Here is a 15,249-nt window from a genome sequence, read left to right on the forward strand (position 1 = left end):
CAGTGTGTACATTGAGGAACTTTGTTTATTTTCACATTTTTGCAGGAAAATGAGACGACCCTAGCTGGAAGGACAAAAAGTGATGCTCGTGAAATGCAGAGTTTCTACCAGCATTACTATAGGAAGTATATTCAGGCTTTGCAGAATGCTGCTGATAAAGCTGATCGGTATATTCAATACTGAGGCTGCCTATTTTATTTTGCTGTTAGATTTTCTTCATGCTGATTCTTTGTGGATGTTTCTCTGTGTGCTTTCTTTTAGCGCACGACTTACAAAAGCATACCAAACAGCTGCTGTGCTTTTTGAGGTCTTGAAAGCTGTTAACCTGACAGAAGCTGTGGAAGTGTCTGACGAGGTTGGCTAGATTTTTCAAATATGTTTTTCTAATATATCCAAGTTGCTATAGGTATATAGGGCTCCCAATTACCTCTTTGATGCCTCAGCTCCTTGTCTAGATTCCTGGCTTATCCTCTACTTTATATGCATTTCACATGTAGATTTTGGAAGCTCATACAAAGGTTGCCGAGAAGACTGAGATACTAGTTCCATATAATATACTTCCACTTGATCCTGATAGTTCAAATCAAGCAATTATGAGATATCCTGAGGTTGGGTTCTAGTCCCTTTTCGTGTTTTCTAGACTTTACTTTGATGATGCTTCTTTCATATGCTTTTCTTACATTTTTCGTAGATTCAAGCTACTGTCACTGCTCTTCGCAATACAAGAGGTCTTCCATGGCCAAAAAACCATAAGAAGAAAGTTGATGAAGATATTCTGGACTGGCTTCAAGCTATGTTTGGTTTTCAGGTGCAGTTTTCTATGATATTCTGGGAACACACACCAGATGAGTTATGTAAACAGTATGAGTTTCTGTGTTTCACAATGTTATTTTGTAATTGGAATTGACAAGCAGAAAGATAATGTGGCGAATCAGCGGGAGCATCTGATTCTGTTGTTGGCTAATGTCCACATCCGACAATTTCCAAAGCTTGATCAACAACCAAAGGTTATTCTTTGTCATCCATTTCACATCAAATTGCACTTTTTATCTCTTTGTTTTTGTTTTTGACGTTGACATCTACATCACTCTCACTAGCTGGATGACCTGGCACTTACTGATGTTATGAAGAAACTTTTCAAAAACTACAAAAAATGGTGCAAGTATCTTGGTCGCAAGAGCAGTCTTTGGTGAGCTGATCTCCTTTTTTATCAATCAGTTCATATTGAGTTGTTTACTAGTACTGGCAGCTCTGTTAATTGTTAGAATAGGAATAAATATTTCTTACTTAGAATAGGAATAAAAATAGGAATTCTAGTTGGAAAAAGTTTCCAATGTAGTGTCTATAAATAGGGTCATCATGTAACAATTTAGATGCGCAATTCAATATTATTTTCTCCATTATTTCTCACATGGTGTCAGAGCATTGGTGAGAAACAAACAATTCAATTTTTGGTGACGTTTCCGGTGACGTTTGGGACTGATTTCATCATTTTTTATTCACCAAACATCTTGTCCATACACTCCTCAACAAAATGGTGTCGCAGAAAGAAATAATAGGCATCTCATAGAGACTGCTCGCACTCTCCTCATTGAATCCCATTTTCCGCTGAGTTTTTGGGGCGATGCAGTCCTTTCCGCTTGTTATTTAATTAACAGAATGCCCTCTTCTTCTATTCAGAATCAGGTTCCACATTCCAAACTGTTTCCTCAGTCACATCTCTATCCTAACCCCCTCATGTCTTTGGGAGCGCATGCTTTGTTCATAATTTAGCCCCCAGGAAAAGATAAATTAGCTCCTTGTGCCCTCAAATGTGTCTTTCTTGGTTACTCTAGAGTTCAAAAAGGGTATCGTTGTTATTCACATGATCTTTATCGATACCTTATGTCCGCTGATGTTATTTTGAGTCTCAGCCTTACTATACATCTACTGATCATACTGATGTCTCTATGGTCTTACCTACACCTCAAGTTTTACCTGTGCCAACCTTTGAGGGATCTATAGTTACGTCTACATCTCCAGTTGCAGTGCCATCACTACTAACTTATCATCGCCGTCCACGTCCAACCCTAGTCCCAGATGATTCATGACATGCGCCATACCCTGCTCCTACTGCGGACTTGCCTCTACTTAGGCCACCGTTTGCACTTCAAAAAGGTATACGATCTACTCGAAATACTAACCCGCATTATACCTTCTTAAGTTATCACCGTCTATCACCACCCCATTATGCGTTTGTGTTGTCTTTGTCCTCCGTTTCCATTCCTAAGACTACATGTGAAATACTTTCTCATTCTGGATGGAGGCAAACTATGGTTGATGAGATGTCTGCTTTACATAAGAGTGGTACTTGGGAGCTTGTCTCCCTTCCTGCAGGTAAATCCACTGTTGGTTGTCGTTGGGTTTATGCAGTCAAAATTGGTATAGATGGTCAGGTTGATCGACTTAAGGCTCGCCTTGTCGCCAAAGGGTATACTCAGATATTTGGGCTAGATTATAGTGACACTTTCGCTTTTGTGGCCAAAATAGCATCTGTTCGTCTTTTTCTATTTATGGTTGCTGTTTGTCATTGGTCTCTTTATCAGTTGGACAGAGAATTTTTTTCTGCATGGTGATATTGAGGAAGAAGTCTATATGGAGCAACCACCTGGTTTTGTTGCTCAGGGAGAGTCTAGTAGCCTTGTATGTCGATTGCGTAGGTCACTCTATGGTCTGAAATAGTCTCCTCGAGCTTGGTTTGGGAAGTTCAGCACAGTAATTCAGGAGTTTGGCATGACTCGTAGTGGAGCTGATCACTCTGTGTTTTATCGACATTCTGCACCAGGTTGATTTATCTATTTGGTTGTTTATGTTGATGATATTGTTATCACCGGTAATGATCAAGATGGTATCACCAATTTAAAGCAACATCTTTTTAAGCACTTTCAGACTAAAGACCTTGGCAGATTGAAGTATTTTCTAGGTATTGAGGTTGCTCTATCTAGATCAGACATTGTTATCTCTCAACGCAAGTATGTCTTAGACATTCTTGAGGAGACAGGAATAATGGGATGTAGACCTATTGACACTCCGATGGATCCGAATGTTAAACTTCTTCCGAACAGGGGGAGCCACTTAGTGATCCTGAAAGGTATAGACGACTTGTTGGAAAGTTGAATTATCTCATAGTGACTACACCAGACATCTCTTTTCCCGTGAGTGTTGTAAGTCAGTTTATGACTTCCCCTTGTGATAGTCATTGGGATGCAGTTGTTCGTATTCTTCGATATATAAAGTCAGCCCCCGACAAAGGACTACTCTTTGAGGATCAAGGTCATGAGCATATCATTGGATATACAGACGCTGATTGGGCAGGATCACCCTTTGACAGACGTTCGACATTCGAATATTGTGTTTTTGTTGGAGGTAATTTGGTGTTTTGGAAGAGTAAGAAACAAATGTGGTTGCTCGATCTAGTGCAGAATCAGAATATCGAGCAATGGCGACAACAACTTGTGAGTTAGTTTGGCTCAAACAGTTAATGGGAGAACTAAAATTTGGCAAAATTGATCAGATGGAACTTTTGTGTGATAATCAAGCGCTTCTTCATATCGCATCAAATCCAGTGTTTCATGAAAGAACTAAGCATATTGAGATTGACTATCACTTTGTCAGAGAAAAGATACTCTCAGGAGATATTGTTACAAAATCTGTGAAGTCAAATGATCAGCTTGCAGATATGTTCACTAAGTCTTTCACATGTTCTCGTATTAATTACATCTGTAACAAGCTAGGTGCATATAATTTGTATGCACCATCTTGAGGGGGAGTGTTAGAATAGGAATAAGTATTTCTTACTTAGAATAGGAATTAGAATAGGAATAAGAATAGGAATTCTAGTTGGAAAAGGTTTCCAATGTAGTGTCTATAAATAGGGTCTTCATGTAACAATTTAGATGTGCAATTCAATAATATTTTCTCCATTATTTCTCACATTAATTGTCAAGTCATGCAGTTGCAAGCTAAGTTGCTGGGACTCTTCACTTTTGGTGCCGCACCCGTGTTCAAATGGCCTAGGTGTCGTATCCATACCTAATTTGGTTAACCGAATTTGTTTTTTTTAACCAAAATCAACAGAGTATTTTGGGACAAACACGTATGATTTCTATAAGCTCGGACTATAGAAAATGGAAAACCCACCTTTTATCTACTTATGGTATTCTCCTCTTGATCAATATTTTCTATTCAAAATACCTTGTAAGTTTTCCACATAATATCGCATAATATGACATATAACCCTTTTAGATATTTGAATTATATTTAGCCAAATCCCCACACGGCCGCACCGGTATTCGTACCCTTGAATCTTAAAATTTAGATAATGAATGATCTGACCTCTAGATCCACACCCGCATTGAACACCCGAGCCCGAGCCCAAGCAACTTGGTTGCAAGTATTATAGTCTACTGGCATGCTGTTATGGACAGTGGTCAAGCAGGAATCTTAAATAGGCTGGGTAATTTTAATTGCAATCAATTAACACCAATTATTAATGGAAAGTGAAAACATGAAAAGGTAATAAAAAGTCAAGTGGAGATGGCCAACTCTAGGAGACAAGGCCGAGTTTGGTGTTTAAGTTAGATCAATTTTGTTTTTGTAAAGACTATGGTCATACCAGATTTATTGGGAGCTCACTTAGTAGTATACCTTAATGCATACTTTTCTTCTGATGAAAATCTGAATTTCTTATGTCATTCCTCTCTCAATTGAGACTGGTATGACAAATATCCTCCAAACTGTAGCTCTGCCTGTGACTTCTAAATTTTGTCCAGTGATCCAGTCTATTAGTTTCACTAATTTTACCAGTTTTTGCTTGCAGGCTGCCAACTATCCAGCAAGAAGTGCAACAGCGTAAATTACTATACATGGGTCTTTATCTTCTTATATGGGGAGAAGCTGCAAATTTAAGATTCATGCCTGAGTGCCTATGCTATATTTATCATCATGTATGGAGTAACTGTTTGTTTCTTTAAGTGTTTGTCTGTACCTGATTGTGTCAGTTTCCGTTAAAGTTTTTAAGTTCTAGAACTTGATTTATCTGTGCATCATGTTATTACTTCTCCGAGACATTGAATCATAATTTCTTTAGGATCATCTGGGACAAGTATCTAATTAATCATCATCTCTTTCTCAATAGAATATCCAAGGTTGCTATGTGTATAATAAAAAGAGATCGAGTTGCTCATTAATTTTGAAAAGTTACCATTTTGAGAAATGACACTCTTTATCATTATTGAACTTGGCATTTGAATGTTCAAAAATTCTAAATTGGGAGTTCTGTCAGTTAACTTATTTTAGAGAAGTATTTATTAGTTGAAAGTTAATAGCGATTCTCACAAAATATGTATTTACCCTTATGTTGATATTGTATACATATCATTATATACGTATAAAGGAGCACCGGACTTGGAATCAGTTGTCATATCTTTATCTTTCATGTCAAAATACTTCTCCATGGGTGCAATTTCCGTACTTTCTTAGAAGATGTCAAGCTGTTATTTATGAAACTGACTTTTATGAAACTGACTTCATATATCTTATGTTGCTTAATTTCAAACTTGTTTACCCTATCTGCTGCTTTTACATTTTAGGTTTTCCAGTACATTTACTAGTTGCAAATCTTGATTCAGATGGCATTTGAACTTTACGGTATGCTGGCCGGAAGTGTTAGTCCCATGACAGGCGAAACTATAAAACCTGCTTACGGTGGTTCAGATGAGGCTTTCTTGAGGAAAGTAGTGACTCCCATCTATAACACTATAGCAAAGGTATTTCTCCTGCACTGCAGCTCAAAACAACAAGATTTCTTCTTTTGAGAGAACACCTTTATTTTATTTTACTTTTCTGCCTGAACAAACAGGAAGCTAAAAGGAGCAAAGAAAAGTCAAAACATTCTCAGTGGAGAAACTATGATGATTTGAATGAGTATTTCTGGTATATTATTTTACTGTATCTGAATCTCCATTCTCTTTTGTAATGTCACTGATGATTTGCATGGCATTGCAGGTCAGTTAATTGCTTCAGGCTGGGCTGGCCAATGCGCGCTGATGCTGATTTCTTCCATCTTCCCCCTGAAGAACAACGGGCTGATGTAAGTAATATCACCTATTATTGTCCTTCAGTGTGCTTTCCATTCCTTGCAAGAGCTCCTACTGGTGGGCATGTGATGATTTTCACACAAACAAAATATCTTCCTATTTTAGGTACTTTTAAGTGTTGTAACTGTTAAAAGTGTTTTCTTAGTGAAATTGTTTTATGCCAAAGAGAGAAACTAACTCACCAACAAAAGGTTGGTATGCATGTTCTGTTTCAACCTTGTCTACCTCCACTTATTTGTCTATAGGCTCAATTATCTTCACCCATCAGTGCAGGCTCAATCATCAGCTATATAATTATTACCCAGTGTTTCCATCCCTCATATAACACTCTCCACCATTATCATATATTGTTGACATGTCCTAACTGTTGATTTTCTATCACATTAGATTTTCCTTAATGTTTCCATAATGATTGAGAAAAAAGTCAACAAACTGTGTATCAAAAGATGAGCATAATTTTGACAAATATGCTCAAACATTGTAATCACTGAAGGTAAAATCCTAACATGAAATTGCTAAAGAGAAAATGCATAATTTAATCTAGTCAACATGAATATAGGGAGATAATGGATATTGTCTTTGATATTTTCAAACCCAAAGAAGGGGGCACATTAGAACATCTGGAAATCCAGGGAATGTGTGATATTAACCCCTTCATATATGCCTTTGAAAAATGTTCTGGTTCTGGTCTGCTATGAATATAGAGGTTATATAGCACAGGTACAGATGTTGTCAAGTAAAGTGCCTGGATCCAGTTTCCTTGAAAATAATGACCTCAAGTCAGACTTCATATGTAATAGAAACCCCTTCAAAGATCATCTTTTTGATCTAGTGCCAATTGAATTTGCTTTTTCCTCTTTTGCATATCTATTAGGACCAAAGATCGACTGACAATGGGTAAATAACTGATATAAAACTTTACTGGGGAGGTGTCGAGAAGATGATAGCTTCGATGATGGCTTCTTGCCTGACAGTAGGCTGTAAAGATAAATCATCACCTAGAACATAGAAGACAAAGAAGTAAACTAATTTCACCAGAGGTACAGATGACCAGATTAGATTTTATTTGTCTGGTTTTATTCTTGGTGACTAATAGTTAAGAGAAAGAAGTGCTTAAAAAAGGATATGCTTTACACCTGTGTTTGGGAAAGATATGCTTCTTATTATTTATGTGGGAGAACATTTGAACAGTGGTATTCATTATTGATTTGGTTATGGTAATGGAGTTTGGCATGATTCAGTTTTGAAGTGATGGAATTTCACTACTTTTCATTTGCTATTTTTCCCTGTGTTTTACTGTTGAGATTTCATGTAATATCTTTAATCATGTCTGTTGAAATATTGAGTGTTGTTGAAGAGTTCCACATCGGCCTTCTATGAGATGGTGGTTTCTTTATATGCTCTGACAATCCTCACCTCTTGAGCAAGCTTTTGGGGTTGAGTTAGGTCCAAGATCCATTTCTTTATATGGTCTTAGAGCATGACCCATCCCAATTCTCGTTTCTCATTTGCATGGAGGTTTGTGTGTGTGTTGAAGAGTCCCACATCGGGATCTTATGGGATGGGTGCTCTTTTTATATGGCTGGGGCAGTCCTCACCTCTTGAACAAACTTTTGGGGTAGAGTTAGCGCCAAGGTCCATTTCTTTGCATGTGCTATTTGAAACAACGAATCTGTTACAATCAAGTGTTTCACATTTAATGTAATTATTGATCATATTCAGGCAAATGAAGCAATTAAAAGGAACCATTGGATGGGGAAAATCAATTTTGTCGAGACCCGGTCGTTTTGGCACATCTTTAGGAGTTTTGATAGGATGTGGGGCTTTTTTATTTTATGCTTACAGGTTAGTCTCCCTGTTTCCTTTGTTTTAATATCTTCTTTTATTTTCTCATTATTTGTATGGCATGTAGAATGTCTTCTGATGCTGGTTTACCTTGTTTACGGAAGGCAATGATCATTATTGCATGGAATGGATCTGGCAATCTAGGTTCTATTTTTGAAGGAGATGTGTTCAAGAGAGTGATGAGCATTTTCATTACAGCCGCCATACTGAAGCTTGCTCAAGGTGAGGGTTTATTTTGACAAAGACTGGCTAGATTATAATTTAATATTCTTTTCGCTGTTAGTTTCCTCATTTTTTACATTGTGGCTTCTCACAATGTGAAATTAAATCACTTGGAGGGCATTCAATGGAAGTTGTATGATCCTATCAATATGAAATGTCATATCTCATGATGTGGGGCAGTACTCAACTAGTTTCTGTTTTAAACTGTCTTGATGAATATTGTTAAATGAAAAGTTTCTCAAGATCAGGTACATTGAGAAGGCCCTCACTATTTTGTAATGAAAATATGCTCCAACTTGTTTAAACCAATTGTATAACATTGTTCAATGAAAAGTTTCTCAAGATCAATTACTTTGAGAAGGCCCTCACTGTTCTGTGATAAAAAAAATATGCTCCAACTTGTTTAAACCAATTATATTTCTAAGTCTTAAATGAGCAGTTTATCAAGATCAGTAACATTGAGAAAGCCACCACTGTTTTGTGTAAAAAAATTTGCTCCAACTTGTTTAAATCAATTGTATAACGGCAGGAGTCTTTTATTCGTAGCACTCTCCCGTGTTTGAGACCAATGGTTAACACTCGAGATGACTGATCAAAGAGCTTATGAGAAGATTGAAACCTAAAATGAACATGCATTAAGAGAGGTTTGATGTCATCAGAGGCAGAACTGAAATTGAGTTTATGGCTTGAGAATTCTAGAAAATGCATTTTATTGAGTTTGTTATAATTTTTTTATGCATACTAAGCATGTCTTTTTAAACTTAATGAGTTTGAGCCAAACCTATAGGGGTTACTATAACTTTTTAATCTTAGCTAATAGCTAATATCAACAACGAATTATTGATCACATTGGTTAAATATAATTTAACTGGTCACAGACTTTGTTGTTCCTAACTAATAACTTAAATAAACTAGCGACATTTCAGTGATGTCTACATCTGTCCTTGTTTTCTTTGGATTGCTTATATGAGGAAAACACATGTTTAGTTGGGAGTTTATTGGCCTGAATGTCTAAGATATCCCCTTTTTAGAAAAAGAATCTGGATAGGTTTCTGAAGAAAAACTTGGATACGTGCTTTAAGTTTTTGCAAAGGATGAGAAGCCTCTGCGGATTTTATCGTGAATTAAGTCCTATTATTCATATACTTTATCTTCATCTGTTTTAGAAAAATAATTATAACTATGATTATTTTGTTGGCAATGCTATCTTGTGTATGCAGCGGTTCTGGATATAATCATGAGCTGGAAATCGAGACACAGCATGTCATTCTATGTCAAGCTAAGATATGTGTTTAAAGCTGTTGCAGCAGCAGCATGGGTGGTAGTGTTGCCAGTAACTTATGCATATAGCTGGAAAAATCCTCCAGAGTTTGCACAGACTATTAAAAACTGGTTTGGAAATGGTTCAAGTTCGCCTTCTCTATTCATCATAGCGGTTCTTTTTTACCTGTCACCAAACATGCTATCTGCATTGCTGTTTGTGTTCCCTTTCATCCGCCGTTTTCTTGAGAGGTCAGATTACAAGATTGTGAGTTTGGTAATGTGGTGGTCCCAGGTATGCAAACATCTTCATTATTTTAGCTTATTTTCAGTCTATTTCAAGTTTTTGAGTTCCCTTCTTTGGATATATTCCCCTTCTTCTGGGTGGTCTTTGATCTCATACTTCTAATATAATCTTTATTACAGCCTCGGCTTTATGTTGGAAGAGGCATGCATGAAGATGCATTTTCTCTTTTCAAGTAAGCTACTGCATTGGAATATTATATAAAAAGAACTTTCATGTTCTGCTGTTCCTTATGATTGATTATTATATTTATTGCAATGGTCTTTTTCCCAGATACACACTATTTTGGGTTCTCCTCCTGGCTGCAAAATTGGCATTCAGTTTTTACGTAGAGGTGCTTCCCTCATTTCTGTTCTGTCATTATGCTCGTCTGACTGCTCTTAAAGGGATAACTATTTTTTCTACTATTTGCTTTGATAGCAAAATACTATACAGAACACTATGTAGATGGAAAAATTCCAAGTATTTAGAGTTTGTGTATCTTTCATCTTACTTTTTGAAGTGGTGCAAATAAGACCTAACTTCAACATTTACGTGCAAAACAGTACCTAATTCTAACAGTGTGTCATTTTCTGGATTAAAAAAACAACATGCATCTTGCACATGAAGATCTAAAAAGATTCACTTATTTAAAATTATGATAAAATTCACTTACCCATTTTGTGTTATAAATTTCATTAGAAGTACTAAAAATTAGTTTATATTTTTTAAAATTATGATAAAATTCATTTCTTCTCCTTTTGCGTTTCTATATAGATAAGTAAATTTCTATCTCAATTAATTCAAGGGTTCTTTAATTTTACTTAAATTTTAAATACTCAGAAAATAAAATATCTCATGTCTGTAGAACTTTTATGTGCTATTTAAATACAGGTAAGTGAAATGAGAAAAGAAAAATCCACCAAGACTAGATGTTTTACTTCTAGATGTCATGTTGGGATTCTTTTTGTTTTGGCTAGTTCTGACACTTTTTTCTTAAAATGCCACAAAAGTTCTATAAACATGAGATTGTCTTTTGTCTCTTGGGTATTAGAATTAAAGTTTCTTACTTAATTGAGATACAATTTATTCTTACATAAAACTATCAAAAGGCAATAAATATATCTTACAGTAGTTATTGTTATAATAAATTCTTTAACTAAATAGTATTATACTTAGAGGATGTATGCATATTGGAGGTTTGATGTCAACTAATGAGTTCCATTCCCCAAAAAATAAAATACAACGAGCTTTGAGCCATTAAAATGCTAACAAAATGTGTTGTGAGCAACTCATTTGATCTTTTCATCTAAAAGTTGCATTCAGATCAAAAAAAAGAAAAAAGAAAGTAATGAATACCATAAATTTTTGTATTACTCATATGATCTTTGAATCCTGAGGTTAACCGACGTAAAACATTTACTCATAGGTAACCTTTGTGATCCTTCAGCAAGCATGCAATTTCAGTGAACTTTAGATCTAATTAATTTAGTGTTTTATCAATTTAAGTAGATTGTAAAATCTTTTGGATATTTATACAAGTTTTAAGCCAATATCAATATTTAAATAAATTAAGCTATTTATAATATTACAAGTTGATGACCAGGAAGTATAGAGGTGTTCGTAATTTGGTATATACCGAATTATCGAATCAAAATCGAAAATATCGGTAGTATATATGGTATTTGGCTTAAGTTTTGAAAGATTGATATTTTGGTACGATATTCGCTAATTAGAAAAAGCATCCATTACACAATGCACATATATTAGGTTATAACATTAACATTAAAGGCCTAAAATCTTACTTTATCAATAAGATTACCTTTTATTTTTTCCACCTTTTTTTACTACATACTTACCTTTACAACTGTTCTCTTAGAACCTGCTTATCTTTCTGGTTTTCCCACCTTTAAGCTTTATAAATCAGTAATCGAAAATTTATCTTCACCGCCTATATATTTATTTCAGAACTGATGGTAGTGTAGTTGAAATTTCATACATGATCATATATGTCGTTCCTTTAACTCACTAATAGGGCAGACGAGTGCACTAAAGCTTCCACTTTCCTTTAAACTAACACTCTAGAAAAAAAAAAAGTTCCAAAAGGTACTTATTTTATTATTGTGATTTGGTCACGAGAAAAAAGGAAAGTCACAGTTCTCTATCTACGCCGAGCAAACCGAGTTAGCGAACTGAATAAATCTAAAACTGAAAGAAAAAACAGTACACACCAAATTCAATTAGGTATGTTATTGGTATAGCATTTTAATAAACTGAATACGGAACCAAAATGTCTAAAAATCTTATCTAACGATGGATGAACATCCCTACTTGGAAGAGACTAGGGATGACAAAATGGGTATATTATATGAGTACACATTCAAATTACCCATCAACTCATTTAAAATGAGTATAAAATGAGTCAAACTCACATTACCCATTTAAAAGTGGGTAGTTAAATGGGTAAAGAGACTCATTTATAAAAGAAAGAGAAGTGACATAAATTTTATAAGGTGTTTAGGTGGTCGGGGTAGGGATGGGCGGGATAAGGAAAAAAGCGATTGTTTTTTTGAAAAACAACTTTATTTTTGGGTAGGGGCTTTGGGTGTGTGTGTGTGTGTGGGGGGGGGGGGGTAGTAAAAATAAGTTTAATATTTTTAAGAAAAATAAATTTAAAAAAAATAATTTTTGAGGCTTTGGGGTTGTGGGGTTGGGTGCGGGGGGTGAAGAGTGAGGTAAGAGATTTTGCTTTTAAAGCTTTTGACATGATCCTATAATAATGATATGGGTAAATATGGATGCCCCATCTTATCCGTTGGGTAACTTGTTTTTACCCATTTAAAATATGAGTGGACTCGAGTATTTTGTCTATTTTTATTTAACTCGTTTTCGATCGATTCATTTTAGACTCGACCCGTTCGTTTGCCAGTTCTAGAAGAGACTTGTATTTTATTTGTCATAGCCTCTTTATAGTTTGAAAATGGTCAATTTCTTTTCAAGAAACTAAACTTTAGGAAGACAACTGCAATATGAACTGTGCTTCAACCACACAGTCTCTTTTTAGATTGTTTCTAGTTGTATTTCCATGTAATAGCTTACGAGGAAGGAAACCTAAGGTACTTGCATGAATTAATCCGAAACTTGAATATTTTGTCATCTAGTCCCAGACCATTATTGAATCTTTTCATCTATTTCAAGGCCATTATTCATACTCCATGGGTAGCATAAATTTGTTAGTTGAAAAATATCTGCTGTTTAATCATCTTCATGCTAATTTATTTTGATATCACTTTTTTGTCTACACACATGTCAAATATTGGCTCTCAAAATACATGATGAAAATGTTGAAATGTTTTACTTTTGCAGATACAACCTCTTGTAGGTCCAACAAAAGATATCATGAGAGTTCGCATCAGTGTTTATAAATGGCATGAATTCTTCCCTCGAGGTACTTAAATGGAAGTCAAATTGAATATTAACATATACATGAGGATACATTTATACGATGAAGTAGAGATTTGTTAATTAATACTGTTTTTCTGATGGTTGGATACTTGCAGCAAAAAACAATATTGGTGTCGTGATTGCACTATGGGCTCCTATTATTCTTGTATGCATATCGATTTGCATGCTTCTCATTCTTTTAGCTTCTCCGTTTTCAACTTTTCTGTACAAAATCTTAATTGAAGACTATTCCAGGTCTATTTCATGGACACTCAGATTTGGTATGCTATTTTCTCTACCATATTTGGAGGCATCTATGGCGCGTTTCGGCGTCTTGGAGAGGTTGGTAGAGCTTCCACCCACTAATTGACATTAGTAACTTAGGTCGCTTCCCATATAATTTATAAGCTTTATGTTGGATGCTATGAAATTCTCTCTCAATTAATATCTTCTCCTACATGCTTGTTTGTTTGGATCATCTCAATGTCAGATGTATGTTTATTTATCTACCAGAATCCTATGCATCAGTTGAGTATCACATAGATTTTAGAAAGTATGCATGTAGTAAATGATATTTATACAATCTATGAGATGCATAGTTTTATGAATGCTGTTCAAAGATCGCTAGCATATGAGGTAATTAAGATAAGATTTTCTTTTCTCCCGAAGTCTGCCTTCCATCTTGAATTCCATTGGTTTTCCACAGTTCACTAATGTTTTTCTGTTTTGGGGTGATAAGTTCTCTTCCTGTCTTATGCTTTCAGATTCGCACGTTGGGAATGCTTAGATCGCGGTTTCAGTCACTGCCAGGAGCATTTAATGCTTGCTTGATCCCAGTGGAAAAGGATGAAAAACGTAAAAAGGGACTTAAAGCCACATTATCTAAGAAATTTGATGAGGTCAAGCCCTAGACATCTCTTTCCATTGACTATGTAGAGATCAGTGTTAATATTTTGTTAATTTTGTTGGTCCTTGCAGGTCACTTCTAGTCGAGGAAAGGAGGCTGCAAGGTTTGCTCAAATGTGGAATAAAATAATAGAGAGTTTCAGGGAGGAGGATCTGATAAATAATAGGTACTGTGATAATGGTGGTAGAGGCAAACAATCCTTTTCTTGAGAGCTTGGATGCGCTGATTTCCTCCTTATGTAGTTTCATGTTTTGTTTATTGTTTCTTTTCCGATTTCCTTCTCTTCCCTTTTGTTATATCCCTCTCTTCTCCCTTGCAATATTACTCTTACAGAGTTAACTTGCTGTGCTTACAGGGAAAGGAACTTATTGCTTGTGCCATATTGGGCTGACCCTGATCTAGACCTTATCCAGTGGCCTCCATTTCTCTTAGCTAGCAAGGTTTGGGATCTTACAAGCTTCTTTATTTTCTAAACCTTAAGGAAATTCAATGATAACCTTATTAAGTGGTGTTTATCTCACATGACTGCTGTTAGCTTCCTATTGCATTGGATATGGCTAAAGATTGCAATGGAAGAGATCGTGAGCTGAACAAAAGGTTGAATGCTGACAGTTATATGCGCAGTGCCATTCGTGAGTGCTATGCTTCATGTAAAAGCATTATAAATGTTTTGGTCTTAGGTGAACGTGAACAGCTGTAAGTTTCCATCTGTTACATAAACTTATTCGGCAAACTTGCAGAGAACAGTTATGACTCCTTGAACTGTTTCTAATTATTTAATTGGAAATCAATATTTTCAGGGTGATACAGGAAATTTTCTCAAAAGTTGATGAACACATAGCTGACGGTAATCTGATAAAAGAGTTTAACATGAGCGCACTACCTACCCTCTATGAACAATTTGTGCGGCTTATTGATTTTTTGGTAATAGTACCCTATACAAAATTTTCAGCTAAGAATTGAGTGTTTCATAGAGCTCTACTAAAGTGTTGCTTAATTCCACAGAAAGAAAACAAAAAGGAGGACAAGGATCATGTAGTTATTCTCTTGCTTGATATGTTAGAAGTTGTGACCCGTGACATAATGGAAGACTCTGTTCCTAGGTAGATAATGAGGGAGCAAGTTTCTTTCTTCTTTGTTTGATTGTTGAT

At 35.6% G+C, this 15,249-nt stretch overlaps 1 protein-coding gene across 4 annotated transcripts in view; it reads left to right on the forward strand.

Moving 5' to 3' along the window:
- LOC101254331 (callose synthase 2) overlaps nt 1–15,249 on the forward strand; it is a 30,743-nt gene that overhangs the window by 2,499 nt on the left and 12,995 nt on the right. For all 4 annotated transcript variants that reach the window (XM_026031249.2, XM_069291663.1, XM_069291664.1 and 1 more), the window contains exons 4-27: nt 46–167; nt 262–355; nt 498–608; nt 692–808; nt 915–1,007; nt 1,098–1,189; nt 4,859–4,985; nt 5,670–5,807; nt 5,900–5,973; nt 6,046–6,130; nt 7,860–7,982; nt 8,087–8,204; nt 9,425–9,759; nt 9,891–9,943; nt 10,042–10,102; nt 13,114–13,195; nt 13,308–13,357; nt 13,447–13,533; nt 13,956–14,090; nt 14,170–14,264; nt 14,454–14,538; nt 14,634–14,794; nt 14,899–15,022; nt 15,104–15,201. In XM_026031249.2, the coding sequence (XP_025887034.2) occupies nt 46–167; nt 262–355; nt 498–608; nt 692–808; nt 915–1,007; nt 1,098–1,189; nt 4,859–4,985; nt 5,670–5,807; nt 5,900–5,973; nt 6,046–6,130; nt 7,860–7,982; nt 8,087–8,204; nt 9,425–9,759; nt 9,891–9,943; nt 10,042–10,102; nt 13,114–13,195; nt 13,308–13,357; nt 13,447–13,533; nt 13,956–14,090; nt 14,170–14,264; nt 14,454–14,538; nt 14,634–14,794; nt 14,899–15,022; nt 15,104–15,201 (2,660 nt within the window). The remainder of the gene's footprint in view (nt 1–45; nt 168–261; nt 356–497; nt 609–691; nt 809–914; nt 1,008–1,097; nt 1,190–4,858; nt 4,986–5,669; nt 5,808–5,899; nt 5,974–6,045; nt 6,131–7,859; nt 7,983–8,086; nt 8,205–9,424; nt 9,760–9,890; nt 9,944–10,041; nt 10,103–13,113; nt 13,196–13,307; nt 13,358–13,446; nt 13,534–13,955; nt 14,091–14,169; nt 14,265–14,453; nt 14,539–14,633; nt 14,795–14,898; nt 15,023–15,103; nt 15,202–15,249) is intronic.

Source organism: Solanum lycopersicum, chromosome 1, assembly GCF_036512215.1.
Source record: "Solanum lycopersicum chromosome 1, SLM_r2.1".
NCBI lineage: Eukaryota > Viridiplantae > Streptophyta > Magnoliopsida > Solanales > Solanaceae > Solanum > Solanum lycopersicum.